Source organism: Chelmon rostratus, chromosome 9 (genome assembly GCF_017976325.1).
Source record: "Chelmon rostratus isolate fCheRos1 chromosome 9, fCheRos1.pri, whole genome shotgun sequence".
Classification (NCBI taxonomy): Eukaryota; Metazoa; Chordata; class Actinopteri; order Chaetodontiformes; family Chaetodontidae; genus Chelmon; species Chelmon rostratus.
The window spans coordinates 12,694,642-12,708,623 of NC_055666.1; the positions used below are offsets into that span (position 1 = coordinate 12,694,642).

At 45.2% G+C, this 13,982-nt stretch overlaps 1 protein-coding gene across 1 annotated transcript; it reads right to left on the bottom strand.

The window, feature by feature from the left end:
• Positions 1 to 449: 449 nt before the first annotated feature.
• On the bottom strand, positions 450 to 12,889 carry spon2a (spondin 2a, extracellular matrix protein). Its single transcript, XM_041944523.1, has 6 exons — positions 12,785 to 12,889; positions 8,540 to 8,768; positions 6,307 to 6,527; positions 2,189 to 2,380; positions 1,690 to 1,861; positions 450 to 1,487 (listed from the first exon to the last, which is right to left on the bottom strand). The coding sequence occupies exons 2-6, from the start codon at positions 8,766 to 8,768 to the stop codon at positions 1,300 to 1,302; spliced, it is 1,002 nt and encodes a 333-aa protein (XP_041800457.1). The 5' UTR covers positions 12,785 to 12,889; the 3' UTR covers positions 450 to 1,299.
• Positions 12,890 to 13,982: the final 1,093 nt, after the last annotated feature.

A 13,982-nucleotide genomic window follows, 5' to 3' on the forward strand; every position in this document is an offset into this window, starting at 1 on the left:
TAGATTGTGACCACTAGGAGGTGCTACACCGCCACAATCTCTTCATCGCAGTGAAGCGATGAGTCCGTATTTTTCTAATATTTCTAATTCCTAGAAATGGGACTTCTATATTTGTGAATGTAGGGCACCATGATCTTTTCACACTGTGCTATTTATATCTGTGTTTTTTTGTGTGTTTGGGCTTTGGGCACAAATAAAGACGTGTCCATACTGGTCAAACTATGCTCTGGCATACACAAAAAGGTTGCCTTCATTGTTTATTACTGGAACTGTGCAAATCAAGAACATTCTTTGATCTCACAAGAGTTTTTAATATGAACAATGCTTTTACATAATGACACCTTCCAAATGAAAAGCCAAAGGAACACAGTAACACAGACGTTTTCTTTTTGAAAAACACACCTCCATATTTATTCATGAGTTATACAAGATAAGATACATCATACATTATATACAAAAACATTTAAAATATCAAAAGAGATAATAATACAAATAATTATTTTTCTTTCTATAAAAACCTGCATCTTATTAGAAAATAGGCCAGCTTCTTTAGACTGGCTCTAAGCCTCAAGTCAGCTATTAGGTGTTTCTTGTGAAAGGCGATATTTATAAATCGGGGTGTGAGGTTATTTTGAAAGAGCTACATGTGCCAAGCATGTATAGGTTACCTACGTGAACCAACGCCTCCGTGCCTGTAAAAGTATGCAGTATGTGCAAGGACTTTTGTGTGCAGAATTCTTTGTGCACATTAGTGTGTGTGTGTGTGTGTGTGTGTGTGTGTGTGCGCATGTGTGTGTCTGTGTGTGTGTGTGTCGAAGATTTGTTATTCTGGTATGCTGCTATCAGCAGATTATCAGCAGTACAGATTAAATGCATATGTTGTTGCGAAGAAACAAACCATAACAAGTGTCATATACTGGTGTTTGAGGAGACACATGTGTCATGCATCTTCCTCTCAGTTTTTCTATTCTGCACCCACAACAATTTATAAAAGTCACTTTTTATCTGAACACATTCAAAGTGTTATCTCAAACATTAAAAACTGTCCACACTCAGACTTCAATTTCCCTTTTTTCCCCATTAAAATATACCCAGAGCAGTGTACAATCTAATACTAACAGGTTGCCCAGGCAATGCATCAAGTCTTAAATATCCACAATTTGACCGTGTCAAACACACAGATCCTTTGCATTATCAAGGAAATGCTCAAGATGCAGAAACATCTCTTAGTCCAGCAGTAATAACATGAGAGTCCCAGTGTTGAGTACTGGCAGTATCTGTGCTTGTGCGCCCTGCGGGTTACTGAAGCCTCATACAGCTGTGTGGTACACATTCAGCCTGTTCCTCCAGCTCAGGGCAGGGGGTGCCAGCATTGGCTGGCCGCAAGAGGATGTAACGTGTGCGGTGGCGGACACCCCCTCTGGAGCAGGGACCCAGACACAAGCCCCAGGATGACCAGAGAGACACTTCACAGTCCAGTGGTGTCGCTGGAGGGGAAAGAGAAGAAAGGAAGAGTTTGGGAGTCGAAATCTCAGCAGAAACAAGGGTGGTTTCTATTAGCGTGTGCTTGTAGCATCTGTAGGTAGGCCAAAGATCTGGAAATGGATCCATATCATAACTTTCATGTAATACAAATCAACGTAATCTTGCAGGTAAAATGCTTGGGCGCCACTGATCCTTTGGCCTCACCTGAGAAACGCTGCGGACTGATGGAGTTAGGCAGAATATGATTGGACATCGGGGCTTGGCGGTCAGGTGATCTGCTCTGTCGAGTGATCTTTATGCTGGCAATAGGCGGAAGCTCCTCTAAGCGTGGATAGTAGAAGGAGTTGGCTGGATGGTTCGGCATCTGAGATGTGATCTGAAGCCAGCAAAGAACAGCCAGGCATAATTCATTCATTCAATAGCCCATCTTAAAACACATGCTGGGGAAGGATAGATGGTCTATTATGTAAGAGGGGCCCTTTTTTTGCTCCAATCATTTCAGGTCAGGCATGAGGGCCGCCAAGCAATCATTTAAGTGGAGACAGCTAAGAATGATGCCGCATACCCATGCTGCTAACCTATTTTAAGAATAGGGCCATTCACCTTGCTTTGTCTTTGGAATAAACGCACAAATGACCAAACAAATGAGTCGTTGTATGGACGACTGATGGTTTTTGTGCTTGTGAACGCTGCAAGAGCTCACCTTTGTGATGTTTTCCGAGGGGCTGGTGGGGAAGTTGGGAGAGGAGAAAGTGAACCCGCTGTCTGTCCCTGCATCATAAGGCTGGAGGTCAAGGGTCACTTCCTGTTTCCACCGGCCGCCCTCGCAAAGGTTTAGGCTGTCCACGCCGACGAACCAGTCGGGGCTGGGGATCATCTTCACCATCAGGGACAACTGTCAATCAGAGAAAGAGAGAATGCAGCAAGGTCAAATATCGCTGTCCAAAAGGGAAATTTAGCTCGCACATTATGGAGATGCAAAAAAGCACAATAAAAAAAGAAATGCATCAATTGAGTCAAACGCTCATAAACTACAAGCATGGCAACAATAAACCGAGGAGCATTAAAATGAGGAGGATGTATGTCGCTATGTAGCCATGGCAGTGAAGTGGCTTCTGGGATGGCAGTGTCGGTCAGTCCACCACTGTGATCCAGAGTGAAGCACCTCAACAATTATGGGATGGATTGCCATGACACACATTATTGTCCTTCTCAAGATGAAGTGCAACAACTTTGGCAATCCCTTCACTTTTCATCTAGCACCATCATCAGGTCTACAATCAATTTTGTCCAATACTTTACAGCTAAATACCTGCAAAGCCAAGAACATTCCCATCAGCCTCAGCTGTGCTTGGTGTTTGGTGCTAATTTTCAAATACTAAAATGCTAAATTATGATGGTGAACATGATACTGATGTTAGCTTTTTAGCTCGAAGCACTGCTGCACAACCTCACAAGCCCGTTTGCATGACTGTGTAATCTGGTTTCTTTCTTCAGTTTATCTTTGTGTTTTTCTTTCTTCATATACCGAGAAGACATTTTTGTTCTTCTCTTGTTTTGTATGTGCTGTGTGTAAATATTGATATATCGCGCTGATGATGTGGCTTTCTTGTCTTGCTTTGCTTTGTCAGACTGTAACTGTAAATGAAACCACAAAGAAAATGCCATGAAATGCAAGAAGACAAAAGTTACAATCGATCATACTGGACCCAGACAGTAATCTAAGCACAGCTGTGATTATTTTCTGGCTCCAGTCAAAAGTCAAATTGCAGCGCTCCAGATGATTGCAAGATGAAAATCAGAATAATGAAAAACAAAACAAAAACAACTATCACTTGGTCTTAGGTGTAGTTTGATTGCTCCACCAGCCACAGTAATGTGTTATACTGCCCCTTGTCTGATGATATACAGTATATGTGTTTAGGATTAGATAAGCTAAAGGAATAATAGTAAGGTACACACACACACACACATTGTTGATGTCAGAATTTATAAACGTTGTAATAAATGCAGAGACTGGGGACTACATTTGTGTGCACCCACTCAGTTTCCTGTGCAGGGTTAGACTCTGTCTCCTGTGTGATGGATGTTTCCTGAGAGCTGGTGACCTCATACAGGAAGTGGCCTGGGGGTCAGCACATGCTGAGGTGGCAGACGCCCAGAAGACAGCACATTTGAAAACGCCTCCTCGCTCGCAGCTCGATACTTGAGGACCTGGGCTGAACTGCTCAGGCTCAGCGAAGGGTGGGTGGGCTTGGACCGCTTTCGGATGGCCAGGAAAGGGTGGTGTGGGGTCGGACAGAGCGCCGGTGGATGGAAGAGTGCTGGAACAGACATCAAACCAGCGCACCAAGCAGTACAGACCACTCGGGACGGGAGGCAAGGGGTCTGTTTTCTTGCCTGTGACGCACGGCAAGAAACAGAGAAACCAAATCTGAAGCAGCTCTGTTGCTTCTCAGAATCCTCTGCTGATCCCCTCCTTCCTTCCTTCCTCCCTTCCTTCCCTCCTCGCTCCTGTCCTTTTCAGCCTCCTCTCAAACTGCGGCTTTTCCAAGAAGCCACCTCTTGCTTTTTCCATCAGGAGCAGGGATGTCTACTTAGGGGTTTCCCACCTCACTGGCTTGATCAGTTCACTGGCGCGAGCAGCTTAATGCAGGAGCTGCCCCTTTTTCTGTGGTGCCAATGATCTTCCAAAATACTGAATCTTTAAGAATGATGCCTGTTGGATGCTGAATGGTACCTCTTTGGATTTATCTGTCTGCTTTGAATTACACTTTTATCAGCAACAGCGGGAGGCTAGTGATTATGGGGATAGAAATGTTTTGGTTTGCGGGGAAGAGAACAGGGACGGGACTAACATGTGAGCGTGCGAAAGAGACAGAAACGCAGGACAGCGGATCAAGCCGTCAGCAGACTCACGTCATTCAGTCTGTCTTCGCACGTTCAGCACAAACACACAGCAGTCATACCGCGCTTTGTCTCTGGTTCTGTCTACTGGTCTAAAAACAGATGGACCCATTTAAGAGCCACCACAGACATCATGCACCTAGACGACAAGCTGCTAAGCTGCTGTCCATGACAAGTACTTACCGAAGATGCCCTCTGACGGGGTTGTTTATGATTTTTAAGGGCCCTCGGGTTCAGGCAGTGGAATAACCAATAAACAAATGTAGGTCACCAGACTTTCAGGCAGGCACACACCTATTTCTAAAAGCTCCAGTAAATGTCCGCCCTTCCTCCTCACCTCTTCCTCTCTCATCCATCAGCTACATATGCTTTACACATAAAGGAATGCTTCATTTCTAGCTTTAGCTGTGTGAATAGTATGACACATTTTTCCACAGTTCCGTACCTCAGTGCTACCTCAAATCCTTTGCCTTTGTTTAAGCCCTTGGCCTAAATTTAGCCTAAAAAAAACCCCATGATGACCCCTTTGCTCCCAAACTCACTAACGATTGAGCAGCAGCGGTACCCTGTAGTCCAGCGATGAGCAAAGTTGTGCCCTAGTTGGACATTGAGCCTGCAGCCCAACAGCCGTCCATATATTTCAGCCCATTTATCAGCCTTGAATAGGGGGCTTCAGCAGTCTGAGTTTGCCAAATCAAATGGATATCAGCCACAGTTAGTCGTTTCAGTGCCAAATAGGGATAGATCCAAAGGGATAGTAACACAAAGAGGTAATTCTGCACTATAAATATCCCAGGAAAATATTCACTCAATTTGGCTAGATCTGACTGATGAGGCCTCACATTAGCTTCGGCGGAGCGTCAGAATGCAGTTTTGCACGCGAGGACGGGATCACTCCAAGGCCGATATGCTGAGGAAGAACCATTACCTTTCAGTGTACATATGTGAGAATAATGTATTAAGGTGGACTTGATGATATTTGAACCTATTCTTTAGTTTTACCCTGAAAGGAATAGTTTGAACTTTTGAGAAATATGTTTATTTGTTTATTTGCTGAAAGTCAGATGAGAAATTCCATTCTCTTATCTGAATGTTAAAAGTGGAGCAGTTAGCATAGCATAAAGATTGGAAACAGAGGTAAATGGCCAGGCTCTATCCAAAAGTAACAAAATCCTCCTACCAGCAGCTACTAAATTCACTCATTAACTCATTATAGCATCTTGTTTGTTTGATCTGTACAAAAACTGCAGTTTTATGGGGGTTATATTTATGTCAGGGGGATGATGACAAGACTCCAGTCAAGCCAGGCCAAGAAATAATGTAGCACACAACATACTGTCATTTTCACCTTGTTTTTTGTACGGGTTAAACCAACAAGATGTAGTACGTTAATTAGCTAGCTTTAGGGGTGCTAGTGCAGGTTTTGTTGCTGTCGGACAGAGCCGGGCTAGCTCTTTCCCCCTGTTTCCAGCCTTTACGCTAAGCTAAATTAACCATGCAGACATGAGAGTGGCATCGATCTTCTCATTCAGCTCTGAGTAGGGAAATGATTAAACGTGCTTCCCAAATTGTCGAAGAATTCCTTTGACTAAACTTCATCCCGGGCCCCTCACCCCGAGCTCGCAGAGTTCAGTGGGACAGGCTGCAGACAGAGTGCAGACCGCGCAGGATGGATGTGGGCGTTTGTGGCTGCAGGGCTTCAGAGCTTGGGCTAAACATAGTCTGATTGGATAGTGGAAAGAAGTGGTGAAGTGTTTGGTCAGAGCGGATGGACGACGTTATACGGAGGCCCGGGTCACCAGATGACTGACCAGATTTAGTCAAACAGACTTTCTGTGTGACTCATTGTGTCTGAGCATGTGCGTGCTTTTGTGAATGAGTATTGCTTCTACTTAAGTTTTTATTTGCGCCTACCAATGAGCTGCGGGGCTGCATGAGCAACTCCGTGGAGCTGTGCCCGATGCCGTTAGGGATGCCGGCCGTTCGGTACATGGCGCCGACCGCGCGTCTCTTCCTGGCCTCCTTGGCCGCCTTCATCAGCTCCACCGTCACCCCGAGTTCAGCGAAGTGCTGCACCCCTGCACTGGCTGGAGCACCCTCCTCCCACAGCCGAAAATGGCGATTATGGCTGACCGCTAAAGCGAGAAAAGGAACACAAGAAAGAGGAGAAGACAGGAGTAAGATGCTTATTCGCTGGAATGCATATCAATGTCAATGAAACACCACAGAGCCTCGGCCAGACGGTGAGATCATTTCCACCATGGAGCCTGTATGTATTTCTATGGCTGCCTCCTACTTCCTGCAATTAAACAGATAAATCTGAAGGAATTGCCCACATGCATGTCTTTGGTATTATTGTGCAGTTATAGTTACATCTCTTCTCCATCTATCACTGATAAAACCACAGCACAGGCCACAGCTGCCAGGAGATAGGTCAGGATCTCAGAGTCAGCGGTCAGATGGAGGACAAAAATGTCTTTTTCTAGCAATTTTCAAAACCATTACTGATTCTTTTTCATACCTGCCGGGTCACAGAACCATTTCATTCACATTCTCATATTCAGCTCTGGTTATCTATGAATCTGTTGAGAATCAAGAGACTGATCTAGGTTAAACTCTTTGTACCGCAGGTTCTGGAGCTCCATATTGAAACCCACAGAGCCGATGGCCTGGGCCAGTGGTTTTAAGGGCAGAGAAAGGTTAGCCAGAAACACGCTGACAAATGCTCTGATGGTTCTGCCTTACCTCACTTTTCAGAGCGGCGTACAGGCACACATACACAAGCGTGCATTTATACTTAAACGCTCCTGACACATGTATTAACACACACGCCGCACTGAGCCACACACACAACCTGCCCAGCACACTTCACACACTATCTTGTTTCTCCCCAAACTGCAGTTACTTATGCACTTAATTGCATTTCCATCCTAACAAATTTCCCACAAGCATCAGGACCTTGAAACTCGATAACACATCACGTTTGAGCCCCACCAAGACGTTAAAGCTCACTTTCTAAATTGCTTCTGTCTCTTCTTTGGCCAAGACAAACTCCATTCCCTCTTCCCTCTGGCACTGTCCTTGGTCCCTCACCCCCAGGTCTCCTCAATAACACCTAACCATCACAGGCCCCCAAAGCCCCCGACAGGTTATGTGTTGCTTTGTGGCGTGACAAAAACCATTTCCAATGTTCCTTTTGTCCCCTACCAACAGACTGTCAGCCCATTGAGGCCCTCGTGTTTTTCTTCTCTTGTGACAAAGCGAAGTGCACCGGTTCCCGAGGACATTAAAAACCATTACGAGTGTGTCAGAATCTCCGGTGCCTGTCTCTATATGGAGTAAGTAGGCCATCACTGTCTGGCAGGGCAGCAGGGCACCAGTGAGAGAGCTGGAAACCAGACAAAGCCACAGACAATGATGCACAAGAGTAGTCCAACACACACACACACACATGCTCACACATGCACAAACATCTGCCATCCATCCTATGCTCCATGGCTCTGGAAAAAAAAAAAAAGCAGAATAGAGGGGCCTGAATCTCTTCTTCTCCTCCTCCTCCTGGCTTTGAGGTAAGCGGTCTGACCCCGCCACACCCCAACTATCATCACCCACCTTCACCAGCCCTGAAACCTCTCCTCCAGTGTTTACCGCCAACGCTGTGGTAAACCAGCGGAAATGTGGGAAGGAGTGTAGGATCGAGTTGATGAAATGGAGAAATATTAAAGATATGGCTGGACAGAAGTTAGAGAAACAGAGAGAAACCCTCCCCCCATCTGGTAGCATTTAGACCTTCTTTCTTATTGCTCTCCGCTTCTTGCTGCTTTGCTCATTAACATCTCTCATCCCCGTGTTCATGTCTGTGTGCGCTTGTGTGCGCTGACAACGAGGCCCTAAACCTCTGACACATGATGGGAAGCATAAAATCTGTTTTTCAGTCAAGCTGGGTCTGACCCAGTGTCCCGTCATTTCAGTGTGGCCACCATTTTGACGGAGGGAGGTGAACTCATAACCACTGACTCCTCGCTGTTGCAAGTCTGAAATAACAGTCAAAATTCAACGGATTATCAGGCATCACAAGTCGAATGTTCCATAAGGAATGGCTTATTTTCCAATATCCAGTTTCTTTGTCCCGAGCTGTTTTTCTCACCTATGAGTTTGGACCACTGTGCAGGGGGTCGGAACAGCGGATACTGCTTGGGGAAGGCCTGTGGGCTCCAGTGACCTGTAAAGACCAGGATGTAGGAAGCAGGACCCTTGGCTGTGCATTCTGTCCCGTCGAGCGGTCGCAAAGGCCCAGCAAAAGCGAGGCAAAGCTTCAGAAGCACAACGAGTAGCTGCTGCAGCCAACCACAGGTCAGGTGCTCTGATGACATCATCTGAAAGAAATGGAGAGATGAAAAACGGCTCTGTGAGTGTTCCTCGCTCGTAGTCGAGAGGTATCGGGTTTGCACGTGGTTGGGTTCCCTGCACAAAGGCCAATAATGATGATTCTGAGAAAACGCTGCTCCTTTTCTTGAGTTTTCTTAAGTACGATCACCCGTGTGGCGCATTTGAAGGAAGAAGTCGTGCAGAAGTACTTTGCATGTAATGTTTGTCCATCTGCAAGCAAATGAGAGGGTCTTAATGTGAACATTTAGGAAACCAAAGCCAGACAATCCTGGAAAATCAGTATAAGGGGGAAAATTCCCCAACCCTGCCTTCATATCACAAGACATCCATTTTATCTAAGAACTAAGCTTGTTGAAACCTTTGACCCTGCAGCCTTTGATAAAAAAAAAAAAAACTCCTCACATCCCCCTGGGCTGGGCCGAGTGTGTTGGTCCACAGCCAACCTGTGGCTACACGGCAAAACGGTTAACATTCATTGCTGTCAGGGTAATGTCTGCCACAGAAGCTGACCTTAAATAAAACAACACGGATGACATCTCTGAGGACAGATGCAAATCCCCTCTGCTCTGCTGCTCTACTGACCTCACCGACTGACCATCCACTGACCACCGGCTGCTGAGTCAGACCGTTAGGTGAGGGGAGGAGGGCACGTGCGTGACAATCGTTTTTCAGCCTAACATTTCATTGTGTCGGGCTGAAGAGCTTGTGCTTGCTGTCAGCGGGTGTATTTTTTACGATGTTCCTGGAGATTAATATAAATCAGAGTCACGCTGCTCGTCTCGTCCCTGCACCAGCACTCTCTCCTCTCGTTACCACTGAACGCGCGTCCTTCTATGTCATCCTCCTCTCCACCTTCTGCACCCATATTCTCATCCCATCTGTGCTCTGCAGCCCAGCTGTCTGCTTCTACTGGTGGCAGAATTAAAGCAACAGAGCAGCAGCCTGACAAGCGATTCTTTAGGACCAGATGTGAGAGTCTGTGCATGCACATTATCTTAATTTACTCTAGTTTGAGTTTTTAAGGCTGCATTCAAAATGCGAGCCAAAACATTGCTTGAGAACATTTAAGGACATTTTTAATGCAAATGATTTGGGTGAAAATACAGTGAACAAAAAAGTGAGGTTATTTCACCTATTTCCTGACTGACAGACAGATGTTTTATCCTTGAGGTGACAGTTTTTGAGGTGATGATGGATGCATTTTTCTGTTTGTGTGTTACTCAAAAGGAGAATGTTATATGTGGCTGCAGCCTTGTGCAGCGTTTCTATGGGTTACTATACTATAACTAAACCTCCAAGCAGCTGCAGAATGCAGACAGTTAAATTTGGGCAAGTCGACCAGCGCACAAACACACGCGCGCGTGCACGCAAACGCACACGCCAGCGCACATAACCCTCATGTCCCGCTGCACATTGTCCCTGAAGTCTATTTCCAGAGGTCAGATAGTATTACTCTGCCAACATAGCTGCAAAACTCCAACTCTGACACTATTCTGACCGCAGCCTTATATGTCGCTGAGTGTTTTATCAATTCCCTGTCTCCATTAAATGCATATTAACCACTGCACAGTTTAACGGCCAGCCATAAAAATACCTCGAGTATGGAGACACACAGAGCCCAGCTTTGATCTCACTGCTCAGTCATCTGATCATCTCACTGGCTGCAACTTTGCAGCTCTGCAGGAGGCAGATGAAACTCCAGGTTGAGCTGCTTAACGATGCAACCAGTTCCGAAAAGTAACTTTCTTTTGGAAAAATGACATAATGTTATTTTCAAACAGATAATCAGCAGGCTTTGAAGCTTGTGTACAGGCCCCGTGTGTTCGGGTTAATGGAGGTTCACCACTTGCAGCTGGAGGTTTTTCACATCAGTATGTGATCTTAACTGCTACCTGTCTGCTCAGTCCACTATGTTTAGTATAGAAAATGAGGTCAGTCCTGTCACGAGCTGTTGGCAAAGATGGACCGGTTTTTCTGTCTCTTTTTCACACACATGCACACACACACATTGCAGATGAGGAAGTTCACGACTAGAAAATTCACAGAAGGTGTTTTCCTTTCTACAAAATGATTTGTTTCCGATATGCTGTGAAGCGCAGTCTGTTAGTGGCAGTCATGTGATCTCGGTTGCAAGAACAAGCATTTATCAGATGACCTTATTCTACACTGAGACTTTGGTTCAGTAAACCCTGCGACCTTCCCTCTGAACTTGTCACACTGACACTATAACACACTTAAGAGACATTTCCCGAATTCCCACACTGACACAGTGTCAGCAGTCAACAAACACACACACACACACACACACACACACACACACACACACACATCTGCTACCAGCTGATGTCTGCTGCTGCTCCTGAAAACACATACAGTAACAATAATAGACCGTATGGTATTTATTGATGCATACAGAGACACACATTTATTTTCAGTCCACATAAAGTTTACACTCTCTCTGGCGCAGACTGCTCTCATCAGTCAACATAGACAGACACACACAGCAGTTTTTCTGTCGGGCACAAGACACAATAAAACGAGGGGATGTGGAGCGGAGCCAAATGTAGCGGCTGCCGCCCTATGGGCACCTTCACTGTGTAATTACAGCAAACTCATGGGGAGATAATGCACACATCCAGCTCAGCTCATATACACAGGCATGCAGGTATGCACGCAAAAGCACAGATTTGTGTACATAGCGGGAGGTATGTTCATTTTTAACAAGGGGATGGCGGGGAGGTAATTTGCTGTTTACCCTCAGTTTTTCTCTAAAATCTTTTGTTTGGGGCCAGCGGTGGATGCAGGAGTTTGTGCTGAGAACAGAGATGTATCACTCTGTCTTGATTCAGCCACTTTACACACTCCTGTATAATGTGCACATATCTACAAACACCAATTCCCCTTCATGCGTATGCACAGAAACAAAGACAGATAGACACAGACACTCAGCCAGGCATGCATCACAACAGGAGGTCAGAAAGTTGACTGTTTTTTGTGCAGGAGGAGGGGAAATCTTTGCAGTGTAGGTAGCAGTGCAGACAGAGACAAAAGTGAGAAGGGCATGCACATTTTGGTTTGCCTGAAGTACTTAACAAAAGCCACATTTTCAGCAGAAAGACCAGGATGGTCCAGGAGCGCTTGTGTATACCTCTGTGCTGTATATCAACTGCACCAGAGAAGGTGGAGCAACTACTGAAAAATCAATATAGATGAAGTTGTGCGTATTCAGTGGGAACAGATGTGTTCAGGAAAAAAAGGTCCATTACGGAAGATACAACTTCCAAAAAAAAAGAGCACATTATTCCTGTGTGAGATCAAACATGGCGCAAAGTGGTAGAAAATATGAAAATAATGTTTTTTGAGGTATAATTTTGCATACTTTATTTGTGTATTTCCAGTTGATGCTACTTTATAATTATCAACACTGTACTTTTTCACTGCCTGCTCTAATTAGATGTTACTTTTCGGAATAAGAGTCTACAAATGAAAACATACATTTCTAACACATGTTGCATTGTTATAGATTCAATGTCTCAAAAGTACACAAGAAGTTAAACCGGCTGCTGCAGCATTCAGCGTTAAAATGCTGCTGACATGTTAATGCATCAGTCTTAAAGAGACATTAAAGACAATACACACAACATAACATTACACCTCTCTGAAAGTTACCACTCTGCACAATTAGTCATTTTAACTTTTGATTCTTTATGTATATTTTGTTAGCAGAAATTCTGTTATACACGTTTCTAATAATATACTTTTACTTAAACAACATTTCGAATGTATAACTTTTACTTGTATTGGAATATTTTGGTATTTGTTATTGTATAACTCAAGTAAGAGATCTTAAAATTTTATTCTGCTGCTGCATGCATTCACACAAAAATACTACATTTTCCACAGATAAAGACACAATCCTACTGGGTCTCATATGGCTAAAAAAAAAAAAAAAAAAGGCTGCGGGGAATGAATGGAGTCTCAGTGCTCTCTGTGTGTGTCCTACCTGTTCGGATCAGTCAGGCAGTGACAGAGAGAAGCTGCAGCAGAATCACACAGTTCAGGCCTCCGAGAGGATACAGCTCACTCTCTCACTTCTTCTTCTCTCCTCTCTCTCTCCTCTGTAACCCACCGGCGGCTGCAGCCTTATCAGCCTTTATCCCTCTGTCTTTATCTCTCTTGCCAAATTTCTCTCCTCCTCCCTTCCCTCTCTCATTGTATCTCCTCTTATTACCCTCCCCTCTCTCTCTCTCTCTCTCTCTCTCTCTCTCGCTTTCCCCTGCTGCCTCTCGCTTTCTCCTCCCCCTCCTCCTCTTTTCTCCCCCTACCTCTCCTTGTATGGAAAGGCAGTTAACAGCCTCACTCCTCTCCTCCACTATCCCTCTCTTCTCTCCCTCTATCTTTCTCTCTCTAGTCTTTTCAGTGGCTGTGTAAACTCAGCAACCTCGTTGCTGACAAGGTAATCAACACCACATTGGCCTCTCTTAACATCCACCACTCAGCATTGTGTATTTTCTTACCCCTGTTCTCCAGTGCGCTGCATCAGACATGAGAGGTGTAGGTTGCTGAATAATGGCAGTAAAATACAGGGAAAGAAATGAGGACTAGGGCTCACGCACAGACACGCAGCCTGGATAGCAGACGTCTGGACAGAAGCGCAGGCTTTTATTCCTGCAGCTCATTTACTGATTGGACGTTGCAGAGTATCAAAGGGTTTTAAATGGTCTTTTTTTCCCCCCTTTCAAATACTTCTGTCCTGTGGAAGAACCAGCTGTGATCTCAGCCGAGGACCCCCACTTCCCCTGGTCAGGTTGTGTGTCTGTGTGTGTGTGTGTGTGTGTGTCAGAGATGTGTGGTCACCAGTTCCCACAGCTGGCACACACATGGTCAACCAGGGAGGTTTCTCTTACCAGCCACCGCTCACTTATCAACATGTCAAAGCTCAGACTAAATGAGTCTGTGTGTGTTTGTGTGTGTGTGTGTGTGTGTGTGTAAGTGTGTGAAATCTCTGGGAACTTTTGTTACTTTCCTGTTATTATCCACAACCATGACGCAGCTAAGCAGTCAGCCTATATTTCACCGATCAATATCACACACGTAGGCGCTCTGGTCAGGGTTGTGATCTGATGTGGATTCGGTGCAGCTAGTCTTTAGATCGACTCTCGACCTGGCTGACATCAGCCAGACTCAAAAGGCAACTCTGC

Coding starts and splice junctions, on each gene's coding strand:
- spon2a (XM_041944523.1), bottom strand. CDS start 8,768: ATGATGTCATCAGAGCACCTGACCTGTGGTTGGCTGCAGCAGCTACTC. Junction 6,528..8,539: donor ACAGTGGTCCAAACTCATAG/GTGAGAAAAACA, acceptor TTCTCGCTTTAG/CGGTCAGCCATAATCGCCAT. Junction 2,381..6,306: donor TGCAGCCCCGCAGCTCATTG/GTAGGCGCAAAT, acceptor TCTGATTGACAG/TTGTCCCTGATGGTGAAGAT.